Below are 22,452 nucleotides of genomic sequence, written 5' to 3'. Positions count from 1 at the left end.
ACTGCAAGTTTTGTATATGCTTAGGTAGAACTGTGACACACACCCTCCTCTCCTGTAATACACACAAACAATGGGTTACCAGTTAAGTTGCTATCACTGGCTGGTGTAAGAGCAGACAGTCTCTGCAGCACAGAACTGTGACACCAAAGGTGTGTAACACCAGCTGGTTTCATTTCAGCCATGAACTTCATAAACATTTTTTATTATCAGAAGCTTCTCACTTTGCTCTCATTTCAATCTTGCCTTAATAAGATTCTTTCTATCACTGCCCACATAAATAAAAACCTCAAATAAACCCCAAGTTTAAAAGGCAAAAGGCATTTAAGGACCACTGAAGCATTAAATTATGGAAGACCCTATGAACCTAGTCCTGTATCATAAATATGTCACTTTCATAGTGTTGTACATGGAAAGACTACTTCCACTGCACTACTAGCTTTTTCCTAAAACCTTAGCCATACAATCAATTTATATACCATTACCATTTTTTTCATGATTGCCTCCCTGTGGCTTTCTGTTTCTCTAGTTGTGCCAGCAACCACAGAAGGAATGGTAGGTTTCTCCTTGAATAAGTCACCTTCGTCATCATCATCAAATAGGTCAGCTGTGGACTTGACTACATAGCGACAAAACAAACAGGGAATGAGGAATACAGAGCAGGAGACGATACCAGAGTCTCAAAAGGTACCATACTGTTTAACAATGACCAACATCAGGAGCCTTCGAGAGAAAAATCCAGACAAGCTCTCAAAGTGAAACATCCCTAACCTGAAAGCACTGGTGACAGAATATGCAGGCAAGCAGCTGAGTCAGCTGCCACCTCTAAAGGCAGTGCTTTGTATTGGCTTAGCACAGGCCTAGAGCCTGCTAATAGGGAATGTTTGGCACAAAGATTCAAGGCTGTGTGAATAAAGCCTGTCCCAATTCAAGTCTAGACACTGCCCTGGTGGTAGAAGGAGCATTCCTAGAGAGAAAAGTCAGAGAGCATGTACAAACAAACCAGCATCACATCACTCTAATGAAAAGAAATACCAATGACAAAAAACCCCCTCCACAACAAAACACCCCAAACCAAACAAAAACACAGCCCCTCAAAACCCAAGCAGAAGTAGCAGTGATGAAGATTTGAATTCTATAATTCACTGGTTCCTACCAGTTTGAATTTTGATGACCTTCAGTATTTAATCTTTCACTACAAATGTTTAGAGGTACCTGGATCTGGAGGCTTTTTAGTTGCTTCCACAAAGAAGTCATCATCATCATCATCATCAAATAGAACAACTTTTCCAGGTTGTTTAGGAGTTTTTTCTGTGCTCTCTGCTGCAGATTTCTTGTCTTTTTCCCCAATTACAGTGGAACTAAACACATCACTTCCTCCTGCAGGTCAGATGGGGGCAGAAAAAAAATCAAAATAGCATTGCCAGAGTTAACAAAAGGCTGAACTTGTGCCATAGTAAGTAGCACCAGGCATAGTTTCCATCTCAGCAACTTTTAAGGCGCTCCTGCAACAATGCCACATCGAAAGCATTAGCTAGACACATTCTGATAAAGCCAAGTCACAGAAAGACAGTCCCTCGTTCTCACTGCAGCCATTTCTTCCTCTAACCTGCTCATCATTGCTTCCCAAACCTACTCTAGTAGAGAATCCTACTAGTTCTAGTACACCACACCACTGTGGCCCAATAAAAGTGGTAAGGTGCTTGGGGAGAGGGAAGGACAGATGACTGAGTTCTTCCCAGGAGCCGCACATGCCCTGTGAGCCCACCAGCAGTACTGCAGTATGAGGCTGGGTTTGGCTGTGAGATCCCTGAGCACACCAGATCTGGCAGTGATTAATTAAGAGTCAGCCAGAGCAACTGTTCCTTCTACAACTGCTGTGGAAATGTCCAGCCTCAGTGATAAGGGCATGATCATCTGCAAACCCTTCTAATGGTCTAAGCCTGCCTTTTTGCTTCTCATGTGTAGATGCTTGGAAATGAAACGGAGGTGGAGAGATACTTAAATGAAAGTTTGGCAAAAAGTAGAACAACTGCTATTTGGTTAAGCCAGCAGACTGCATAAATTCTGACTAGCAGCAGGTTATTATTAAAAAAAAGTGTATTATGCAATTACAAAGTGCCTCAGGATTGACAGGAATACAGCCACAAAATTTGGTTAATGACTAAGGATTCTTGAGTTCCTAAACAAACTGTTCACTGGAACAGCAAAGGAGCCTCAATCTTGGCTTTTCTCTGGTGACTTAAGCCCGTCTACAAGTTATTGAGAAGGAGCAACTAAACTCACTGCTTATGCAACAGTACATCCAAGAAAGAACAAAGGATAAAAAAATCCCACACATCAATCTGCTGTTTTAAACTCTGCTATTGAGTTTTACAATTATGTAGAAGTCCCATTGTTGACATATATCTTTGACCCTGGAGTAAAAAGGCTGTATTTGTGTACTTTCTACTCTACAAATCATGCTGACTGAGGGCTCAGTTAACTCAGTTTTAAAACAGGCCTTTCTTAATAAAGGCCAAAACTTAAAATTCAGGTACCTCCATCAAGTGAAGAGCGTGCATGAATTTACTGACAGAAATCTTTGTCAGTAAATTCAAAAAGACTGGGGACATGTTTCTTTTCATTGATCAGCTTGGATTCTGATATGAAACAGAGATCTTAATACAATTCTTTTTTATTTTTAGCTCCAAGTTATAGATTTGGTCCTTCCCCATGTATGCAGATCCTCCTAATCAAAACCAGAAAAACAAGACTGGTCCAAACATAGGAACTTGATGTTTAAACTGTACTTCTGCTAACCCAAGGGAATATGATCAAACGTGAAATATCAAAATGCACTTCCTTCTCAGAGTACAGATGGAAGCTGTGACTGCATGCACAGCAGAATTAAGCTGTATAATATCAATTGAAGTGACACATTCTTAAAAGTTCAGAGCACAACACTTGAAGCTGACAGTTGCTAATATCTGTCATCTGTGACACCTACCTTCAGAGCTCCTCCAGAATCTTTGATTATCCATTAAGCATGCTGCAGTTTAGGCTTAGCATGGTAGAAGCATCTGTATTTGTCATTAAGCATATGATCAAGCAATGCAGTGCTGCTGTATTTGGATAGTTCCTTCTTTAAAACCTCTGCAGTAGGTTTTAAAGAAAAGACCATTTTGTGCATGAAGCAATTGGCTATTGAATAAATCATACCTGGAAACAGAAATACTGCACCTGCAGGAACTTTCTTTAAGGACTTTGTAGAGGATGCTGAAATCATAGGAAGTACAATACAAATGGATGCACTTGTTTTATGCTGTCAAAGCCTTCAGAACTCTACCACAGAAACAGGAATCCAAGAAGTTGTCTGAGCTGCTTTTTCTTTCTTAACAGCTCAGAACTCTTTACACATTCTTCTCAAACTTCTGGGCTTTTGCAAGTATATGTAACAGTCTATTTTTCTTCCATTTGAACTCCACAGAACAGCTCTACTGCACTGAAGCTTATAAGCACATTACACATTTACACACAGCATTATTTACAACGGTTCACATTCATGCACTCAATACCACTTCAATACAATACATTCAAAATAAAATGAAAAAATGGCTTAGTCTCCTAACACATATCTGAAAATTCATCAAACACAGTGCTTCAGGAAAAGCTCTGCAATACAGAATATATGCTCAGAGTCCTTAAGGGTCTAGATATGCACCTAGTGAGAAACTCATGTAAATTAATCTGCAAGAAGAAATCTTTGCTCCCCTCAAACCCACAACTGGATCCTGCAATATTCACTTGAGAAGCAGGAACCCAGAGCACGCAGAGAGCTCTGCCAACAGCAGTGACATCCTTTCAGCTCTAGGAGAGTAGGAGTGTGTAACAGATCATAGCGAACAAACACATGTAAAATTCAACACAGCTGTTCTCTATTAAGACTGGTGAGGAGAAGGGGCTTGCTCTACAATTGCTACACCAAGCTTTCTAGTTCCGGAACAAAACAGTCTAGCTGCTAGCAGCAATAAATCACAGCATAGACAAGACTACAGGAGGCAACTGCTGGTTCTTACCTTCACTTACTGGGACTCGCTCCTCTCTCTCTTTTGATTCTTCTCCTTTTGGTGCTTCAGCAAAAAGATCACTCTAATCATAGATGAAAATGCAAAGGGGGGGAAGTGGTGAATTTTTGTAGGAAATGACAGGTGCTGATTTTCCCATATTGAATGTCCACTTCTAAGCCAAGACAGAGGAGATAATCACCATTCCCATCTCAAAACGATGTCTGCAAATACAGACTTAAACCTAGGTACTCAACTGTTAACTTGAGTGTATACATTCAGAAAAGCAGCTCTCTTCTAAAATTGAATTTACTGATCACATCTGTTTGCTGAAGAGAAGGAATAACCTTTTATTTGCACATCTTCAAGGACTTACACTAATTAATCTACAGCTGGTTAGGTCCTGATTATACCCTTCTAAGCTTTCCTACTGAAGTTTATACAGTAAGGTTTGAGGGTCAGGTCAAGTATAAAAATACTCCTGAACTTCATGTGGATAAAATGAATGATTTACACTGCTACTAAGATGTTAAGATACCATAATGGTGCAGAGAAATATATTACAGCTCCAAAGCATTGCAGGACACTCACACAGAAGTTCTTGTGTTCAGGTTGCAGTGCCCTGTACCAATCTCCAACAATCACAGCCTGGATTTCCAGGAAACCTCCAGATCTTTTGAGTACTGACCACTTAAATTCTTGAAAGCCTCCCTCTTATGGGGATTGGGTATTAGAGGTTGCCTGCCTGGAGACTCAAAATGCATGGTCTTTGTATATAGCTTTGTAGAAGGAAGGCAAAACACTTCAGAAAGAGTAGGGGAGCGCAGGGGTGTGGCAGAGGTGTCAGTGATCAATTGCACATTTATCAGTTATTATTTGCCTGTTGCTCTGCTGTGCCTGCCTGCTGATACAGTGTGGCCTCCTCCAGTGCACAAGGTAAGTGAAGCTAAGTCACCTTTCTGAGACGTTTAACTTTAGATAACAGAAAACCAAGAACAGGTGTATGCAGGCAGGCAGCAATCACAGATCTGCTTGGCTGTCCTGTGTCTACACAGATGAGGAAAGTAGTCTTAGTAGTAAGTCACCAAGAGGCAACCAGTGATGGCTTCATCCAAATTTGCACTGACACAAAGCTGGCTTGCACTATCAGATTATTTTTCTTAATGTTCTTTTTAAGCTATTGTCTGCCACTTAAAAAAAAGAAAGACGTTTTTTTCAGTAAAGACTGTTTGAATGGAAAGCATTGCACAGAACTATCCCCTTCCCTACACACAAAGCCCCTGTTTGGTGCTTTTTGGCCATATTCTAGTAGATTGGGCATGGTAAGCTTGAGAAACATGAGGCCTCCTTCCAAATTTGAGTCTAATACCTCCTCAGCTCCAAGGAACACCTGACTTTTGTTCTAGTTGCAACAATGAACACAACATCCCGCAAAGGCAACAACTTGACTACTGTTCTGGACTAACCTTGACTGTCACCAGTATCAGCTGCATCAGAGACAATCATTTGCTTTATGCAGCTGTACTATCACACTCTTAAATCTTAAGCACCTTGACATCAGGTTTCTACACCCTTTCACATGCACGGTGGTAAAATAAGGTCAGAAGTGCACTTCACACCATTTCTTCCCCAAGTCAGCTCTAGGTAGCACAAGAGTAAACTTACGGTGAACTTTTCTTGCCAACATAGGCATCCCAGGAACTGTACAATAACTAGATGAAACAACACAGCATAACTGCAATAGGAAACTTTTAACAGTACAGAGAGAAACTCAGCAACAGCAGTGTCCACACATGGTACGTGAAAAATAAAGTGTGAATGGCATCATTCAGGGCTCTCTTTCCTTTACACTTCTCTGACAATCAGAGAGAGAATGACAAAAATCAGTATTCTCATAGGCATTCGAATAGAAATCTCCTTATTTAAAATAAACAAACTGAATGGCATTTGGTTTACCACTACAGCTAAAAGTAAGGGGCTGATTAAGCTCTCCTGGAATTAGAATGTGTCTAATAACAGAGCTTGAACCACACTTGCATCTCTCATCAGCACCGCTGCAGAAGGGAGGACATTGTGCCAAGGTGAATGTAAGTATGTCACTTGTGTAGTTCTGTTTCCCCACTGGAAAGCTATACTATTCCACAACACCTGAATATTACCAAGCAACAAAATGCCGTTTGCCTTCTCTGTCTTCCAGAGGTGCGAGTTTTTAGGGATCTTTTGGTTTGTTTTTAGAAGAGGGAAACACTCCATTTTTATAATCTCCAGCATTCTCACCTCTTCATCATCAAAGAGGCCTGTTCCACCACTGAAGAGGCCACCCCTTGAACCAAACAGTGTGAAGTCCTCATCAGTCAGCTTAGGAGGCTTGAAGATATCGTCATCTTCATCTAGAAAGTACAAGACCTATGAGCTATGGTAAGACTGATCAAGTTTCAGGAAAGGGGATTAGAGACAACCTAAACAAAAATTGCTTTGGTTCCACCTGCTCTCTCTTACAAACACAATACATACAGAGAAGCTGCTGAAGACAGGTTAGGGTGTGCAGTTGCTCCAGAAGGCCACGTTAAAGGAAGAACTCTCACTAAGCCTGTTTCCAGCCTTGTTTACATGCACATCACAACCTAGATTTGTTTACACACTCGCCTGGAAGGATGCCCACCGATATCCCACCCAGGTTCTACAGCAGAGGCTGTAGAATTTCTTAAGTGGTGTTTTACAATCCAGCCCACAATTCAGAAACAAGAGAGGAGGATATCCTACCATCCAATGGAACTCTGACTTCCTTCTTCTCTTTTGGGGTTTTCTTTGTATTGGTTTCTGATGACAGAGCTTTAAGAAGAAAGTTTCAATGAAAAATTAATCCACCTTTACTTACAGTCTGAGATCAATCTATAGCAAAAAGAACCTAAAAAAATAGCAAATCAAGTTGACCTTTGTGTTTTCATATGAATCAGCCTGATGAAGCAGTTCTATGAAATACAGTTTCTAAAACCAGTACCTAAAATTGTAATAGAATCATTCTGTCAGGCACTAGGGGTTCAACACAGTTGTCCACACACAGACTAGTGTCACCTGAGATGTCAGAAAGCAACATGGCATTCCAGACAGCACAGGTTCCACACCTTTGCAGAACCTCTGAGCATCTCAAATGGCTCCAGATTTATTACTGTCTTCATTCAGCTACCAAAAGCAAAGCCAGAGTTTCACCTCCTCTGGCCTTACCATCACAAGGTTATTTCAATGACTATAAGATTTCCCTGTAACTGAACAGGGTAAGTTGGTAGGTTTTATACTCTTGATATCCACAGACCTAGTTTGATTGTTTGAACTGTGCAAGAACACACACATACAGTTCTTGTCTGTTCATCTTCTCAATATTACAGGTCAACAGCAGGCCCATAAGCACTTGCCAACTCAACTTCAGCCAGCTATTTTCAACTGCTGCTTTGCTACAAGACTAAATATTTGAGGTCTCTCCCTTTGAAAGCAACACTAAGTAAATGCATTATTTAGTCTGAAATATCATGAATAACAGTAGTGAGGAAAAGTTCTTCAAAACAGTATAGTTAGGCCACAAAGAAAACAAACAACCCACACCACATGAAAACACCAATCTACTGCTTGAGATGTTTTCCACTGCAGAGCTCACAGAAAGACCACGGTGACCAGTGGCATCCACACACTTCCTCGAAACAGGAGAAAGTATATGTGGTCAAACATGCAGAGGGAGAATCAGATTGCAGAGAAAACCTTTTCAGTAATGTGTGTTTTGAGAGTGACCTGTCTCATCTGAAAGCAATGTGTTTCCCACTATAACTCTCAGAGAATTCCAATTCAGTTCTCTGAGTTACAGCCAAAGAGTTTCTCAGAACACAACATAGTGTCTGCAGTTCCTCTTGTCAGGCTTTTATCTAATACATGTTCAAATAACAGATGTGTGTAACTTCATGTATTGTTACCCACAGCCTCCTGTCCTACACTTCCACGAGTCCCCCATTACTGCACAAGCACTCTTCAAAACTTAGGAGGTAACTTACACGAACGCTCTTCGTCCTGTCTGACTGGCACTTCTCCTTTGATTCGGGCTGCCAGCTCATCTGCAAATGACGTTGGCCTCTTCTTTTTCTGAGCAGCAGGGACAAATAACAGCATATTTCTTATATAAGATCCACTTAGCAACTTGATGCAATTGCAATTATAAATACTGTATTCCATGGCCTCACTTGTACAATATCTTGTCTAGACTTTGCCTGAAGCCCCCAGAAGAAGCAATACAGCTTTCTGTTAAGAAAGCAGAGATTAGGCATGCATCAAGAATAAAAAAAACCTCACGATTTCTAGTTCCTGATGAACACATAATTTTTAATGTCACCTTGCTTCGTAACCAGGAGAAACAAAAGGCCTTCACCTCACAAAAATGCAACAGTCCATTTCTTAATGTTCTTGAAAGACAGCTTTGATACTTGCTTAAGGTGCAAGAATCCCCAGGTTTAAAGGGGTAAAGCCTGAACAATCATGTTAAAAGACCATTCAGGAGTTTTAGAGGTACTTTCTACAGGATTCCATTTCAGGTACTTGAGAGCTATCATTATAATCCCTCTAAGGTCAGATTTTTGATACGGGAAGTCAAATCCCCCTCTCCCAAAGGCAACAATTACTCACAGGCTTTGCGCTTTCATCTAAGTCTCCATCCTCTTCATCCTCTTTTTCAGAGTCAAAGAGATCACAGCCATCATCATCATCTTCATCACTCATCTGGGCTATCCTCTAAAAAACAATTAATATTCTGTTTGCATACAAAACTACATCTGCTTAGATAAAATATTCAAATCAAACTTACTGAAAGGATGGGAACAGCCAATTTGGGGTACTTCACAACTTTTGAAAGGTAAGGAAGGAGTGCCTCCAGCTCCAAGCAAGTTGCTGCATTCTCTAGCACACGCCACCCCTCTCTGCTGTTACTGAATGCTGCGACTGAGGACACAAAGGCTCCCCTCACAAGGAGTGTACCACTACCATACACAAACTAAAGACCTGGTATTTAGTCTTAACACAGAAACACTGTGATCAACCAGTAAAAAATTTTATCATCTTGCACTGTCCTTAGGGTGGACAGCAGAATGACAGACAGTACATGCTCACATCTTGGTTTCAGTCATGTCAATAAGAGGGTGAAAAAGATTAAGTGAACTGGATGAAAGTTGGGGGCTGGCACAGGCAAGGGCCCAGAAGTGAACTAAACCACCAATAACACAAAGATATTTGCTTGTCTTAAAATACATCAGGCATACAAAGTTACCCTATGAAGGTCAGCTTAAAGGAACATCTGAGTGCTTTAGCAACACTGTTTTATTAATACGTAGATTTAATAATGGTTGCTTTTTGCAACATTGCTCTTTTGACATTAAATCATGTCAGATTGAAAATCCCCATATAAGTCTGTTGCAGTGGCACATCTAAACATGGATAAGATTCCTTCTTCTAAAACCAATTACTAAAGTCAGGCTTGAATTTTTCCATCTCAATATTTCTTTTCCCTTCTCATTCATTATCCAAATGGATATACTGTTCAAATATTTAATACTGTTCGCATCCCCGATTTCATGTCATACCCAAACGGTACTGTTCCTTGCCTCCTGAACAGCAAGTTTAGAATTTTAATTACAGAACCAAATAAACCCACAGAAGCCTAGTTTTCCTGGGGTAGATTCTTTGAACTCTCTGATCTCCCAAGTAATTCCTGAGGAAAACACGTTATCAGGCAATGCCATCCCACATAGGCTCTGCAACTAATGACAGCTTGCAAGCATGTCTTTAAGCCTAACCCAGGTTCATTTTCAGAACACAGTGCTATCTGGCCAGGACCTTCCCATAAAAAGTTATAAAAATCAGGCTTAACAAAGCTGCTAATAGTTAATTGTCTAGAGCTCTCATCTCCTTTTTCTTGCATCCTCCTGTGTCACAAGTGTAAAGTCTTTCAGGTATCTACCAGAGTGTTTAACCATACCGTCTTTTGGTCATCTTCACTAGGGTTTCCAAATTCTTCATCTGATTCCTGTAACACAAGGGACACAGAGGCAAGTATCACACATTACCTTGTTCAGTGGTTAAGGGAGAGGGGTCAGAAACTCTGAACTTGCTGAAGTTTGGACATTCAGGTCTCCTCACCATGATCTGACCAAGAAATTGTTCCCCCACTGCTGACCATTTTTACAACTGGAGCTCACTAGAAAGTCATTAATTCAGCAAAGACAGCAGGCTCCATGTGACTGCATCTGAGTAACTCAACAGGGATTTCACTTTAAGTGAGCAAAGACACCAAAAGCAAGCATCTCAGGAGAAAGCGATTGCTTCCACAGCACAGTTAGAAAGCAGAGACATCCCAGCCAAAGTAGGCAAAACATATCAGAAACTGATATTCCAATGCAGCAGATTTATGAGGCAAAGCCTGGAAGAGCATTACTTAAAGCTTTAAACTTGTTCCTGTCAGTCTCTATCCCATTCTTTGTAACTATAATTTACAACAGATTTGTTCTCCATAAATGCAATTCTTGATAAGAATCTGGTTTGATTCACAAAATTAAATTAGAGTGGAATAAAACACTTCAGTTTGAAGTATTCTACTTTAATAACAGCTAGAGCCAATACCACATAAATGTTCCTCTGGAAAGCTGCAGAGGAAACCACTGCACAAGAACAATAACAGAAAGTATATTTATCACAACCAACACATGGAACAAACATTGTGCAGTAGTGTCTTAAGAGCCAATACGAAAAAGCAAGGTAGTTAATGGCCTCACAGGCAAAGACTGTTTGTGCAAAGCAGCTGGTACTTGCCACTTACCTCCTCATCCTTCTCTTCACTGTCAATTACACTTCCACGATCACTATCTACTGATCCTTCTAATTTAAATGGAAACAAAAAAGATCAGACAGAACAATGTGGTCACCATTTAAGCAACTTTAAAGACTCTGTGAAGGAAACTAAAATTCAGGTGGGTAGGCAGTGGTTTGAAAGAGCTTTGAAAGCTGATGAAATTTAAACACTTTGCATTTCTAATACACAAAGCACAAGTAACTGAGAAGTTACTGCTTTGTATATTGGAAAAGTGGTTGTTACAGCATGAAGAACATTTTTTTCCCCAGCTAATTACGGCTTGCATCTAAACATGCAGGAAGAACACTACACAGGATAACCAAAGTGCTGAGTTAAAACAGACAAAAATCTTGGATTAGAAACTAATTACTTGCATAGAAATAAAAGGTCATGCCAGCACATACCTTCACTAGAGAGATCTCCAAGGCCAACATCATCCTGTTCCATAAACTGCTGAGAGCCAATCAAGTAAGGTAAAGGTCTGTCAATATAGAGATCCTGGAAAGAGACAACATCAGGTCTTTCTGACATCTCTGAACAGCTCTACATGGCTGACAAAGATAGAAGTCTTACACCCCTTGTTTCAACTCGAGGAAAATACAAGCTTGTTTAGAGTCCCACCAAACATATGCTTCAGATCAACATACAACTGTGTGGGCCAGCTGAGGTTTATTCCTCTCAACACCGTCAAACAAAGTGGCTACTTCTACTTGTGTAGTCCCAACTTGTTTTCTACATGCCATCTAACAGAAGAATATCCTTGCAAAGACTTACAGGTATGACTCTTATCCCAAAACCTGGGATTTTTTAACTACTGGGACAGTAAAAACCACCCTTAAAGATACAGTTTGTACCTAAAAAGCATGAAATTTGTATGTCCCACTCCCACACGGAATTGAGGCTTCCCCTTCCAAGTTCACTCCATTAAACTAACTTCCTTTAGGGTGCCATACCTTAATGTTAACCTAACTGCAAGACAAGCAGTCTACACAAAGAATAGCTCAGAAAGAGCAGTTCTTCAGATGCAATCATCAAATTCTATTTTTAGGTGACAGGTTTAGGTAACATCAACTTTACAATAACGCAGTGATACAGCTGACAGAAGCAAAGAGCAAGCCCAAGAAAGCAAAACAAACCCAGCAAAAACAGGTCTCTGTACCTTTGGCTCAAGTATCAGTTCCACTTTTTCATTACTTTCTTCCTCTTCTGAGTCAGAGTTGCCTGCTTTGATGTCTAGCTGTTCAAATGCACTGTCCAGAACCTGCAACCCATAATTCACTGCTTCTTGAATTTTAGGGATTAGATCAGCTTCCTTCTGTTCCCGCGTCTTTTCCTTTAGTAACAGAAAGAACACATGTTCATTACACTTTACTTAAGACTCAATCTTACTGCAACGCACATACGAAATGTTAATTTCAAATTAGCACAATGAAAGCTTTTTCACTATACGCATTAGAAGAACAATCAAAGTATTTTTTTTTGCTTAATTCATTTTCATCACTCCAGAAACAGAGATGTTTTAAACATCTACACCAGCACAGTATTGTTTTATTTGTGCTCCCAAACTATTAGGGGGACATTCAGGGTATAATACACCCAGATTGTAATACATATATACACATATATAAAGCTTTATGAGCTCTATTTATTCCTAGAATTATTCCAGTCAGGTTCTGCTTCCCCAATTCACTACCTACGAATCCAGTAAGGCAGCCCAAGGCCTTAATCCCCTTGCTGAAAAAACATGCATAACCACTTGAAAAATCAATGCATAAGTCTTGTCTGCTGGATACAGTACTGAGCTTGGGGAGGCCCTAACAGATGATCACACACTGTAGTAGCCTCCAGTGTTACTGTCAGCTTTATGTCTGAATGACATACACTATCCAACAGAGAGACTTGAAGGAGAAAGGAAGGAGTTTGGTTTGTAAGCTGTAAATGTATGCAAAGCAAGTTTGAAAATGATAAGGTAGACAATGGCTGGAAACATAGTGACAGCACTCAAGGCAGCTGAAGTTAACTACCTGCTCTGTTTTGTCTCCAACATCAGCTTTGGGAACAGGCTCTTCCACTTCTTCATCATATACTCTCTAAAAAGTCAAGCAAAATTAATTCATGTAAGAACAATGTACTACTACAGGGGCTAAATCACAGGTACCACGACAAAACACACCGTTAATACGTAATTAATTACACATTAATTCATTACACATTAAAAAAGGAAGCCATGGGTGATGTTAAGCACCTTCATGCACTGAAGTCTTCACACTGAAGATACCATAGGCAGCCTCTCAACGCAACTAAGGTAATTTAAGTCTGCCAACGTACTAACCTGAACATGTTAAAAAATGCACTGTTTTAACCCTCCCAACATAAAGCTATTCCAGACAGCTTCGGAGTGGAACCCATAGTTTACTTAGAGGCTGTCTATTTTCCTTTATTTTTCTGTCATTTAATAGCTTTCTTCCATACTCACAGAGACGGTTCACAACACCTCTCACATCCAGCTCTTTTAGCACTCTTTTGTAGGACCAGCTACAAGGAGACAAAGTGGAATAAAATATCTCCCTGGAACCTGCAAACCTAAATCCAAATTTCAAACACAGGTGCAGTTATCCCCTGGGAAGAGACAGATCTCTCACTTACTAAACTGAGAATCAGAAATGAAGACCTATTTCTGTGCACTTAAATTTGGCAACAAACAGCTGTAAGCACATGAGATTTAAAACATTTGGTACAAACTGTTCTCAGCAGAGTCATTTTGCTGAACAGCCAAGCTAGGTCAGAAGAGACAATGCAGCTCTGAAAAAACCCACTACCACCAAAAAACCCCCACAATACAAATCCAGTTTTTTATCTTTTCCTCTGCCACCATCTTTCCAATAATAATGCCACGATGAGGCACGTATGGCCTGAAATAATGCTGATCAAAACAAAATACCTGATAAAACTCATGGTGCGAAGAAACCCTCCAAAAATCTGAATACTGTTAAAGCTCTCCACCTTAATTAGACACGTGCTTCTAGTGCTACAATGTTGCAACAGGCTTTCAAGTCTAGCTTTATTTTTCAAAACAGAGATATCTACAAAGTGGCAACATTAACCAGAAAATATGATCATCATGACCACACCTAGCGGACAACTGCCTGCAGGCCAACACCTTTAACACCAAATGCTTTTTGAGTAAAATAACACCATTAGGCAAATTTACAGCATTGTATTACACTCCTCATATTTAGACAAGTAAGTGCGACAAATGCTACATTCATGCAACTTTTGAAGATAAACCAAGACATCCCAGAATTCCCAACTCATTCATAGTACTAAAACCAAAACTCTGACCTCAAGGTCATGTATTAGCAAGGAGAAGGAAGGTATCACTGAAAAGGCAAAGGGAACCTGCCAATATGGATAGTACATCACTCACAAGGGACTTAGGATATCCTTTAACAGAACACAATTAAAAGTCACTTCATCCCTAAATCAGCCTCAGACTTGCCAAAAAGCTAAATCACTTCTCCACACTACATTAAGAGACAATGACAATGTTTGAAGTACAAGTTTGATGTTGTACTAGAACACACTCACATTCTCTATGAACTGCGTGTTGGACAACATAAGAAAGTCATTGAAGACATTATGAAGGCGACAGTCTGTAGCTTTTGTTTCGTTAATCAATCCATCCACTTGTTTTTTGATTTCGTGTGTCCTGGAAATGGTCTGCTGAGAGAACTCTTGTAGAAAATGCAGAAGCTATTGACAAGAACAAAGGAAAGCAGTAGTCAGCAACCAACTCTTTTTCCTTCTGACACGGTTTATAAGACAGGCAGAACTGATCATACACTTCAACTGAGGACCAAAATACACACACTTTAGAGTGAAACTCTCCCACGCAAACACGTAAGACCAAGTCTCAGCCAATTCATTCCGCATCTCCGTTCGGGCCAACTCCTCATTTTAGTTTTCCTGCCCGGACCGGAGGTTAAAGCAACGAGAGAGCCACTGGGCCCCGGCAGGCTGCGTTCTTCCCGCGGCAGGCCCTTCCCGAGATCCCCGGCCGCTCCCCGGCCAGCGGGCGGCAGCACCGCCGCGCACAAAGGCCCCAAGCCCCGGGGAGGCCGCGGCCCGCGCACCCCTCCGGCGCCGGGCTCAGGCCCGGTCCCGGCCGCACCGCTCACCCCGGCATCCGAGGCCAAGGACCAGCTTTGGCTGCCCTTACGGATCTCGTCCAGCGACCAGGGCCGCTCCCACACCGGCGCGGGCTCCGCCGCGTCCCCGTTCATCTGCGGGAGAAGGACAGTGAGCCGCGGGGCCGCCGCCGCCGCTGCCGCGCCCGGCCCGGTCCCGCCGCTCACCCTGAGCTCGCGCCGCCGCTGCCCCGCGGTCAGCTGAGCGCGGTCACGTGACCTCGCCCCGCCCGCGCCCACCGCAGGGCCGGCAGGGGGCGCGAGGCGGCGCGCGCGGCGGGTGGGCGGAGCCACCGCATCCCCTCCCCTCCTTTCCCCTCCCCTCCCACCGCATCCCCTCCCCTCCTTTCCCCTCCCCTCCCACCGCATCCCCTCCCCTCCTTTCCCCTCCCCTCCCACCAGCATCCCCTCCCCTCCTTTCCCCTCCCCTCCCACCGCATCCCGTCCCCTCCTTTCCCCTCCTTTCCCCTCCTTTCCCATCCCCTCCCACCGCATCCCCTCCCCTCCTTTCCCCTCCCCTCCCACCGCATCCCCTCCCCTCCTTTCCCCTCCCCTCCCACCGCATCCCCTCCCCTCCTTTCCCCTCCCCTCCCACCGCATCCCGTCCCCTCCTTTCCCCTCCTTTCCCCTCCTTTCCCATCCCCTCCCACCGCATCCCCTCCCCTCCTTTCCCCTCCCCTCCCACCGCATCCCCTCCCCTTCTTTCCCCTCCCCTCCCACCGCATCCCCCTCCCCTCCCTCCCCTCCCCTCCCCTCCCCTCCCACCGCATCCCCTCCCCTTCTTTCCCCTCCCCTCCCACCGCATCCCCCTCCCCTCCCCCTCCCCTCCCACCGCATCCCCTCCCCTTCTTTCCCCTCCCCTCCCACCGCATCCCCCTCCCCTCCCCTCCCCTCCCACCGCATCCCCTCCCCTTCTTTCCCCTCCCCTCCCACCGCATCCCCTCCCCTTCTTTCCCCTCCCCTCCCACCGCATCCCCTCCCCTCCCCTCCCCTCCCCTCCCCTCCCCTCCCCTCCCCTCCCCTCCCCTCTCTTTCCCTTCCCTTCCCTTCCCCTCCCACTGCATCCCTTCCCCGTCCCGTCCCGTCCCGTCCCGTCCCGTCCCGTCCCACCCGCGCCGCAGGAATCCCGCGGTTCCAGGAAGCGGCGGGAGGTGGGTCCGTCCGCCGCCGCTGTGTCCAGGGTCTGGCAGCCGTCACTGAGAGACCGGACATGGCTTGTAAGGGCCATGTGCGGGGCGCGCCCTGCGCTACGCTGGGAACAAATTCGGGGATAGCAGGAGGGTCTGCAGCACATCATTCCCCACCGGAGCGCTGCAGCGGGGTCTGCTGATGCCCAGGCTTACAAATAAAATGAGACCTCTTCCTCCTATTTTTCTTACTGAAGTAAGTGAAAGGCTTACCTTAAGCCAAGTAAAATCTCCGTAGCTTTAGAATGGATGAGCCTTAGTAAACCCACGCCAGAACTGAGGATTTGCTAGAAGAAAACACACTAACATGAACAAATACACAGTGCAAATCGCCAAACTGGAATTCAGTTATTTATTCACTTCTTATCCCTAGGCCTTTAGAGGTAAAACACCCCCACTAATTTCCCCTTTTCTTGCTAATTTTTTTTCCAATGGATTAAAAAGCCTTGTCATACCACTGTATTTCCTATGATCTTTATTACAAGTGAATTCATGAGAAAGGAGATGACAATGAAATAACCTGTTCTTCCAGGTTGTAACTAAATAATCCATTGGCAATAATCAGACTTTATATTAGCACAGGGAGTTTATTTATTGCCTTTGACTACATTGATACGACTCATGAGGAACCTGGGCATTGACTGATCTTACTAGAGTTCTCAAATAAGAAAAAACAGGCAAGATCTCCAAGTTCTTATATATTGATCTAATGGCTACATTCAGATACTGGAAATACATTGTTAGATAAGGGACACAGAAACTTCTAAAAGCAAAGTATCATAATATTCCTTTCAATTCTATTTTTCTGTGATTCTATGACAAGATACCATTACCAAACTGGCTCAGACCTTCAAACCTTCAAATGTAAAGAATTTTATTACACTGATAATGAAGCAGAAACTAACAAAGGACAAGTAGAAAAATATTAACCTAGGCTGGTTTCACAATGTCATGAGCTAGATAGTTAAAAACCACAGATGGGATTAATACAAAATTATTCTCAAAGCCTTTTAGTGTTTTGCAGTAGTTTCTTCCTCCACAAGATTCCAACAACCAGAAAAGCTTGCCTTTAGTTACTTTCCATATTCACTGACACGTGTAATTAAATCCTTTTTTGATAATGCAAAGCTCTACTTTCACAGAAATTTGTGCATTATAAAACATGAGATCTATGTGCTCTTTGTGGACTGGTGCTTCGAAATGTAGGGTCTTAGCATTGGGCAGCTTCAGGTCTGGGCATCTTGCAGATCAGTTTCCATAAAAAACCCGGCATGACAGCTACATAGAACCTGAATTAGGGGAAGCTGTTTATTTGTGATACATACACCAGTCTCTGAGCAGAGAGGACTATGAATGGCACAACAAAAATCTGCTTTCTAGAAGTCCCATACTAAACATTACAGACAGGGTTACAAAAAGCGTTTCATCCTAAAATTCCTTTTAGACAGAAATTTAGACAGGTTCCATTTAAAGTTTAGAGAAAAGATGGCAGCAAGAAAAATCACTTGCTCTTCCCCTCAGAACTCTAAATGATCATGTTACATAAAGGTATCAAAAATCACATGTCATCAGAGACTAATCTGCAGATTAAGAACCTGGACACGTAAGACTGTACAGAGCTGAGTTCTCTGGTATCTGTGCTTAAACCCATGCCTTAGCACTTTGTTAAATTCACAAATATTTACAAGGTAAAGAGAATACCACAGCCAGCTTTCCCAATAGCTAACAGAAAGTAAACATGTTTTTATAACCTTAGAACAGGATGCAAATATAGAAAAAAGTCAAATTACAATTAAAAGTTAAGCTTCTGCGTCCCACGGGAAAGAATCCCAATACAATTTGTGCATTGTTCTTCATTTTCCCTGCCACTCCATGCTCTCACGCACAGTAGTGTGGTATGTCTTGGTTCAGAGGCAGAGAGATGTGGTTATTCAAGCCCTGCAATTACCAGAATTCCCCAGTCTCCAAGAGATGGTCCCAGCACCTGCATTATCTGCAGGCTGCAAAAAGTCTTGGTGACAAGCAAAGCCAGGGCTTGAAGATGCCTCAGACTGGTGCACAGTGTAGAAAGGAGTATCTATAGCTAGAAATAAGTACATGTGCTATCAGTGGATCAGCACAGGAGCCTGAAACCTCCAGGGGAACTTCCCCTTCTGCCTGGTGTTCATTGCTGATTAATGCAATGACAGAACACACTGTTTGCCTATTGGTGTATTTATTCATTTCAGAGAATTAAAAATCAGCTTTCCTATAAATAATTAATTATAACTCATAATAATAAGAAATAAGCAGACTACCCATGTCACCTAAAAAGACCTTGCTATACTGAATCACATGACTTACTGAATAAGTTGTGCAAGCAGTAAAAAAATAAACAGTCTGATAAATTCAGTTCAGGTAACTAGAAATTAGGGGACAAAATCAAAACCCACAGCAAAGAGCTAACCCTCTAAATGAACCTGAACTTGGGCACATGACTTCACTGGTTCATAGTTTGATCCTTCTTTGATCTGAAAAGTTAATCTCTGGTGGTAAAATCATGGGCTTGGAGAACAGGCATTACCCTGGAGTTCCTTGGTGAGGTGTAGGAATACCTGCTATGTGACGAATAGGGAAACTTGACTTCTGTGTTGTCTCTGGTTTCTGCATTCCTCTAGATAATAAGCTCTGAAACTTAAAATCTCTGACACCTAAGGGAGACACCCAAAATCATGCATCAAGTCAGCATCAGTATGAAGAATTAAAAAAAGGCTTCTGAATCACAGCCCCATGGTGTTCTACTTTAGTCTTTAGCAGAACTTTGAAATGTGAAACTCATAGGACTAATGAAGTAGTACTACCCTCCCACTTTTGTAAACAGATCAAGAAATTAAACTTCTCATATTAATTGATGTACCATAGTTGATAAAACAAGATAGAGCAAGGATGACTGCGAACTTATGGTCCAGGTTAGACCCAGGAAAGCCTTTCACCAAGCGTGTGCTTGAGAACAAAGAGTGGCTCCACTGCAGACAGTGGAACTATCCAGAGGGCTCAAACTAAGGATATACGTAAGTGCTTTCCTTGACCCAAGCCCTAAGATCTAATTTGAAGGCTGCAGAAGTTAATGGGAGTTTTCCAGCTTTCCTGAGTAGGTTCAAACCTTTTTAAGCTAAAGATTGTGTTTATATGGGAGGTTTAGTTATCTGTGTGATTTAATGTGCAAATATTTGTCTGCATGAGATATCTAAGTTCTATGGAATCAGGAGTGAACTTTGCAAAAAACTTATCCTCTCATTGAGTATTAACCCACCATGAGGGCACCAGCTGTTTTTGATGGAAGGTGTAATGGTTTAGCATAGTTTAGGTTTTTAGTTAAAGAGGGCTCCATCAGTCATGGAAGTGATTCTCTTGCTAACAGGTGCTTACAGCTTCCTCCAGACCCAATAGAACCACAACTGGCTAGTTTGAATATTGGCAACCTTTTTAAGCCACTTAAGAAGCTTGACACGCCTCTGTGATCCACATTTAAGAATGAACAAACCCCGGGAAAGCTCTCTTGTTTCTGGCTTTTGGACAGGGAACTGGGGCCTGCGCGGCCCAGCGGGGCCGGGCCGGGCCCTGCTCGGGGTGGTCCGGCCAGGTCAGCCACGGTGCGGCTTGGCTGAGATCTCAGCCGCTTCTGCTCGCTGGACACCCGGCACAGCCCCTCAGTGCCGGCCGGGCCAGCCGGGAGACAGCCACCCTGGAGCCTCGGAGCCCTGTTCCATCCACGGCCCTGCTCCGTGCAGGCGGCCCCGTGGCACCGCCGGGCCAGGCCAGCCCTCACCCAGTGCAGCCGAAATTCATCTGAGGCTGCTGCCCGGCAAAGCTCAGGTGAGCAACAGCCATAAGCGAATTCCAGCTGCAAGGCCCGGGTGAGATTAACCCTTGTAGTGTTGTAAGTTTCCTCCAGGACAGATGAAGCCTGCAGACATCAATCCTCTCCCAAGTCAGAGGAAAAGGAAAGGTGAAGGCACATGAAGAAAACACCATAAAGACACCAAAGTCAGTGAAGAAGGAAGAGCTGAAATCCTGAGGGAGGAGAAGGAGGAGATGCTTCAAGCTTAGAAGCTGAAATTCTGTTGTAAAGCTATGGTGGTGATGGACTGTGATACATCAGAGTACCCATTGTAATTTCATGAAAGCGTGGGGGGTGGAGCGTTCAAACTGCAATGGTGAGCAAAAGTACCTGTGCTGACGTAAGCAAATGTTGAAGTAGCTGTGATTTGATGAGAAGCTTGAACAGAGAGAGATTAAAGTGATGAAGACCCTTGTTCCCAGGGAAGAAGAAGACCTCTGTTCCTAGAGATGAAGGTGCTCCCAGAGATGGGTGAAGAGAACACTTGTTTCTGAACAGCTCAACCTTAAAATGGTAGCCCATTAACTCAAGATTGAACCCTCGAAAACAGTTGTGGGAAAGCTGTAAGACGAGGGAAGGGACTTTCACATGCGAGCAGAGAACCAAGCCGGGCGGCTGTCTCGCTGTGACATTGAAGCTACGAAAGAACTGTTTCTTGTGGAGATGTCTCCACAGCATGAGCAAGAGAGACTCCTCTCCCTAAGTGAACTGAAAAAAAGATTATTATAGAGGTGGTAAACTGACTGAAAAAATCTTAAGGGTTGTCTTTTTACACTGTCAGTTGGAGAAGGGAGAAAGGTGGAGGGAAGAGAAGTGTTCTAAAGGTTTAGTCTGACCTTTCTTTCTTTTAGGTCTGTAATAAACTTCTTTATATTCTTTTAAGTTTTGTGCTTGCTTTGTTTTCTCCTAATTCTTATCTCACAGAAGGAAAATAAGTAAGTAATGGATATTTCGAACCAAACCACTACAGAAAGTAAGAACACCAAATGATAGAATGGTTTGGGTTGAAAGGGATTTTAAAGATCATCTAGTTCCAACCTCCTGCCATTGGCAGGGACACCTTCCACTAGGCCAGGTTGCTCAAAGCCCCATCCAGCCAGGCCTTAAACACTTCCAGGGATGGGACATCTGCAAGTTCTCTGGGCAACCTATTCCAGTGTCTCACCACCCTCACAGTAAAAAATTTCTTCATAATAACGTATCTTCTCATAATAACAATTCTAAACATGCCGTCTTTCACTTTAGAATCATTACCCCTTGTCCTGTCACTGCCCTCCTCATCTTTCCTATAATCTTAACAGAATTCTGCATGCTCTGGTGAAATTAGGGCAGTGCTATGAAAGCAATTACCCTTGGGAAAAAAAGTGTATTAAAAAGAAGAATTCACTGGAGATGTAGCCAGATCTAAGACTTTAGGTAGGGACTAAATTCTCTTAAAGCAAGATCTGAGTATCCTCAAGCAGGAGGTTCAAAGGCACCCAGTGTCAGCCTACCAGCAGACAGTCCGCAGCACAGCTGGCAGGGCTCTGGCATCTTTGTCAAGAAATCATTGGCAGAAGAATAAGGTGTTCTGCCTAACAAGCACTCTGAAAGCAAAACCAGTCTTGCTTTGAGGTGTCTATCAAAAAGCCACAAAAGGATTGCCATAAAACTTCCTGTTAAGCCAGGCTGACCTGGTAAGTAGCAAAGCCTGCACTTGGCAGGTGAAAGGGAGGGAACACTTTTACAGTGGTACAAGATATAGGATGGTGCACATCACCCATAGTTTCTCTACATTTGTATGAAAGCCTTATATCAAGAGATCTGGGAAAAGACAATCATCACTGAGAGAGTTTGCAAACAATACTTAATGTGCCAAATAATAACTGTCTGGTCACCTTAATGGTGAAATAAACTGTGCTTACTTAGTTCATGCTTTAGACTTTTTTTTGGGGGGGAGATTTTATCATTTTGAAGGAATAGGATTTTTAAACAACTGTGTAAAGTATAAAATTTGTATTAACAGCAGTGCCTGTGAGAAGAATTTAGGGATGGAAAGCACGTGTTTTCTATCTAGAACAATATGGTGCTTAAGACAGCTGATGAGGTGCCTGGATACATATACAAGAAAGGCATTATGTCCTTCATAGTATCTGAGGTTGTTTCCACAACACTTACAAGCTTTTATACCTCGTTCTATGTTCAGATTTGAAATGAGATACTGTCAGGTTTGAGACTGTGCAGAAATGGGTTACAGGAATGAAAATAAATCTGTGCTACAGAACTGAAGATGAAA

General features: G+C 42.8%; 1 protein-coding gene across 6 annotated transcripts in view; it reads right to left on the bottom strand.

Annotated features, from left to right (window-relative positions):
• The window catches only part of LOC116447541 (WASH complex subunit 2-like), a 38,326-nt gene extending 22,977 nt beyond the window's left edge, over positions 1–15,349 (bottom strand). For 3 of the 6 annotated variants that reach the window (XM_032116823.1, XM_032116826.1, XM_032116821.1), the window contains exons 1-15: positions 15,102–15,206; positions 14,512–14,676; positions 12,948–13,013; positions 12,083–12,256; positions 11,328–11,421; positions 10,891–10,949; positions 10,054–10,101; positions 8,709–8,813; positions 8,084–8,171; positions 6,807–6,875; positions 6,321–6,433; positions 4,056–4,128; positions 3,199–3,255; positions 1,213–1,377; positions 483–616 (exon numbers count right to left, since the gene is read on the bottom strand). In XM_032116823.1, the coding sequence (XP_031972714.1) occupies positions 483–616; positions 1,213–1,377; positions 3,199–3,255; positions 4,056–4,128; positions 6,321–6,433; positions 6,807–6,875; positions 8,084–8,171; positions 8,709–8,813; positions 10,054–10,101; positions 10,891–10,949; positions 11,328–11,421; positions 12,083–12,256; positions 12,948–13,013; positions 14,512–14,676; positions 15,102–15,206 (1,515 nt within the window). Of the gene's footprint in view, positions 1–482; positions 617–1,212; positions 1,378–3,198; positions 3,256–4,055; positions 4,129–6,320; positions 6,434–6,806; positions 6,876–8,083; positions 8,172–8,708; positions 8,814–10,053; positions 10,102–10,890; positions 10,950–11,327; positions 11,422–12,082; positions 12,257–12,947; positions 13,014–14,511; positions 14,677–15,101 lie in introns of all 6 variants that reach the window. The other 3 variants (XM_032116824.1, XM_032116825.1, XM_032116822.1) reach the window with 3 other exon arrangements.
• Between the last annotated feature and the right edge of the window lie 7,103 nt (positions 15,350–22,452).

This window comes from Corvus moneduloides, chromosome 8 (assembly GCF_009650955.1).
Source record: "Corvus moneduloides isolate bCorMon1 chromosome 8, bCorMon1.pri, whole genome shotgun sequence".
Taxonomy (NCBI): Eukaryota; Metazoa; Chordata; class Aves; order Passeriformes; family Corvidae; genus Corvus; species Corvus moneduloides.
The sequence above is the reverse complement of the archived record's forward strand: the minus strand, read 5'-3'. Positions and strand labels throughout refer to the sequence as shown.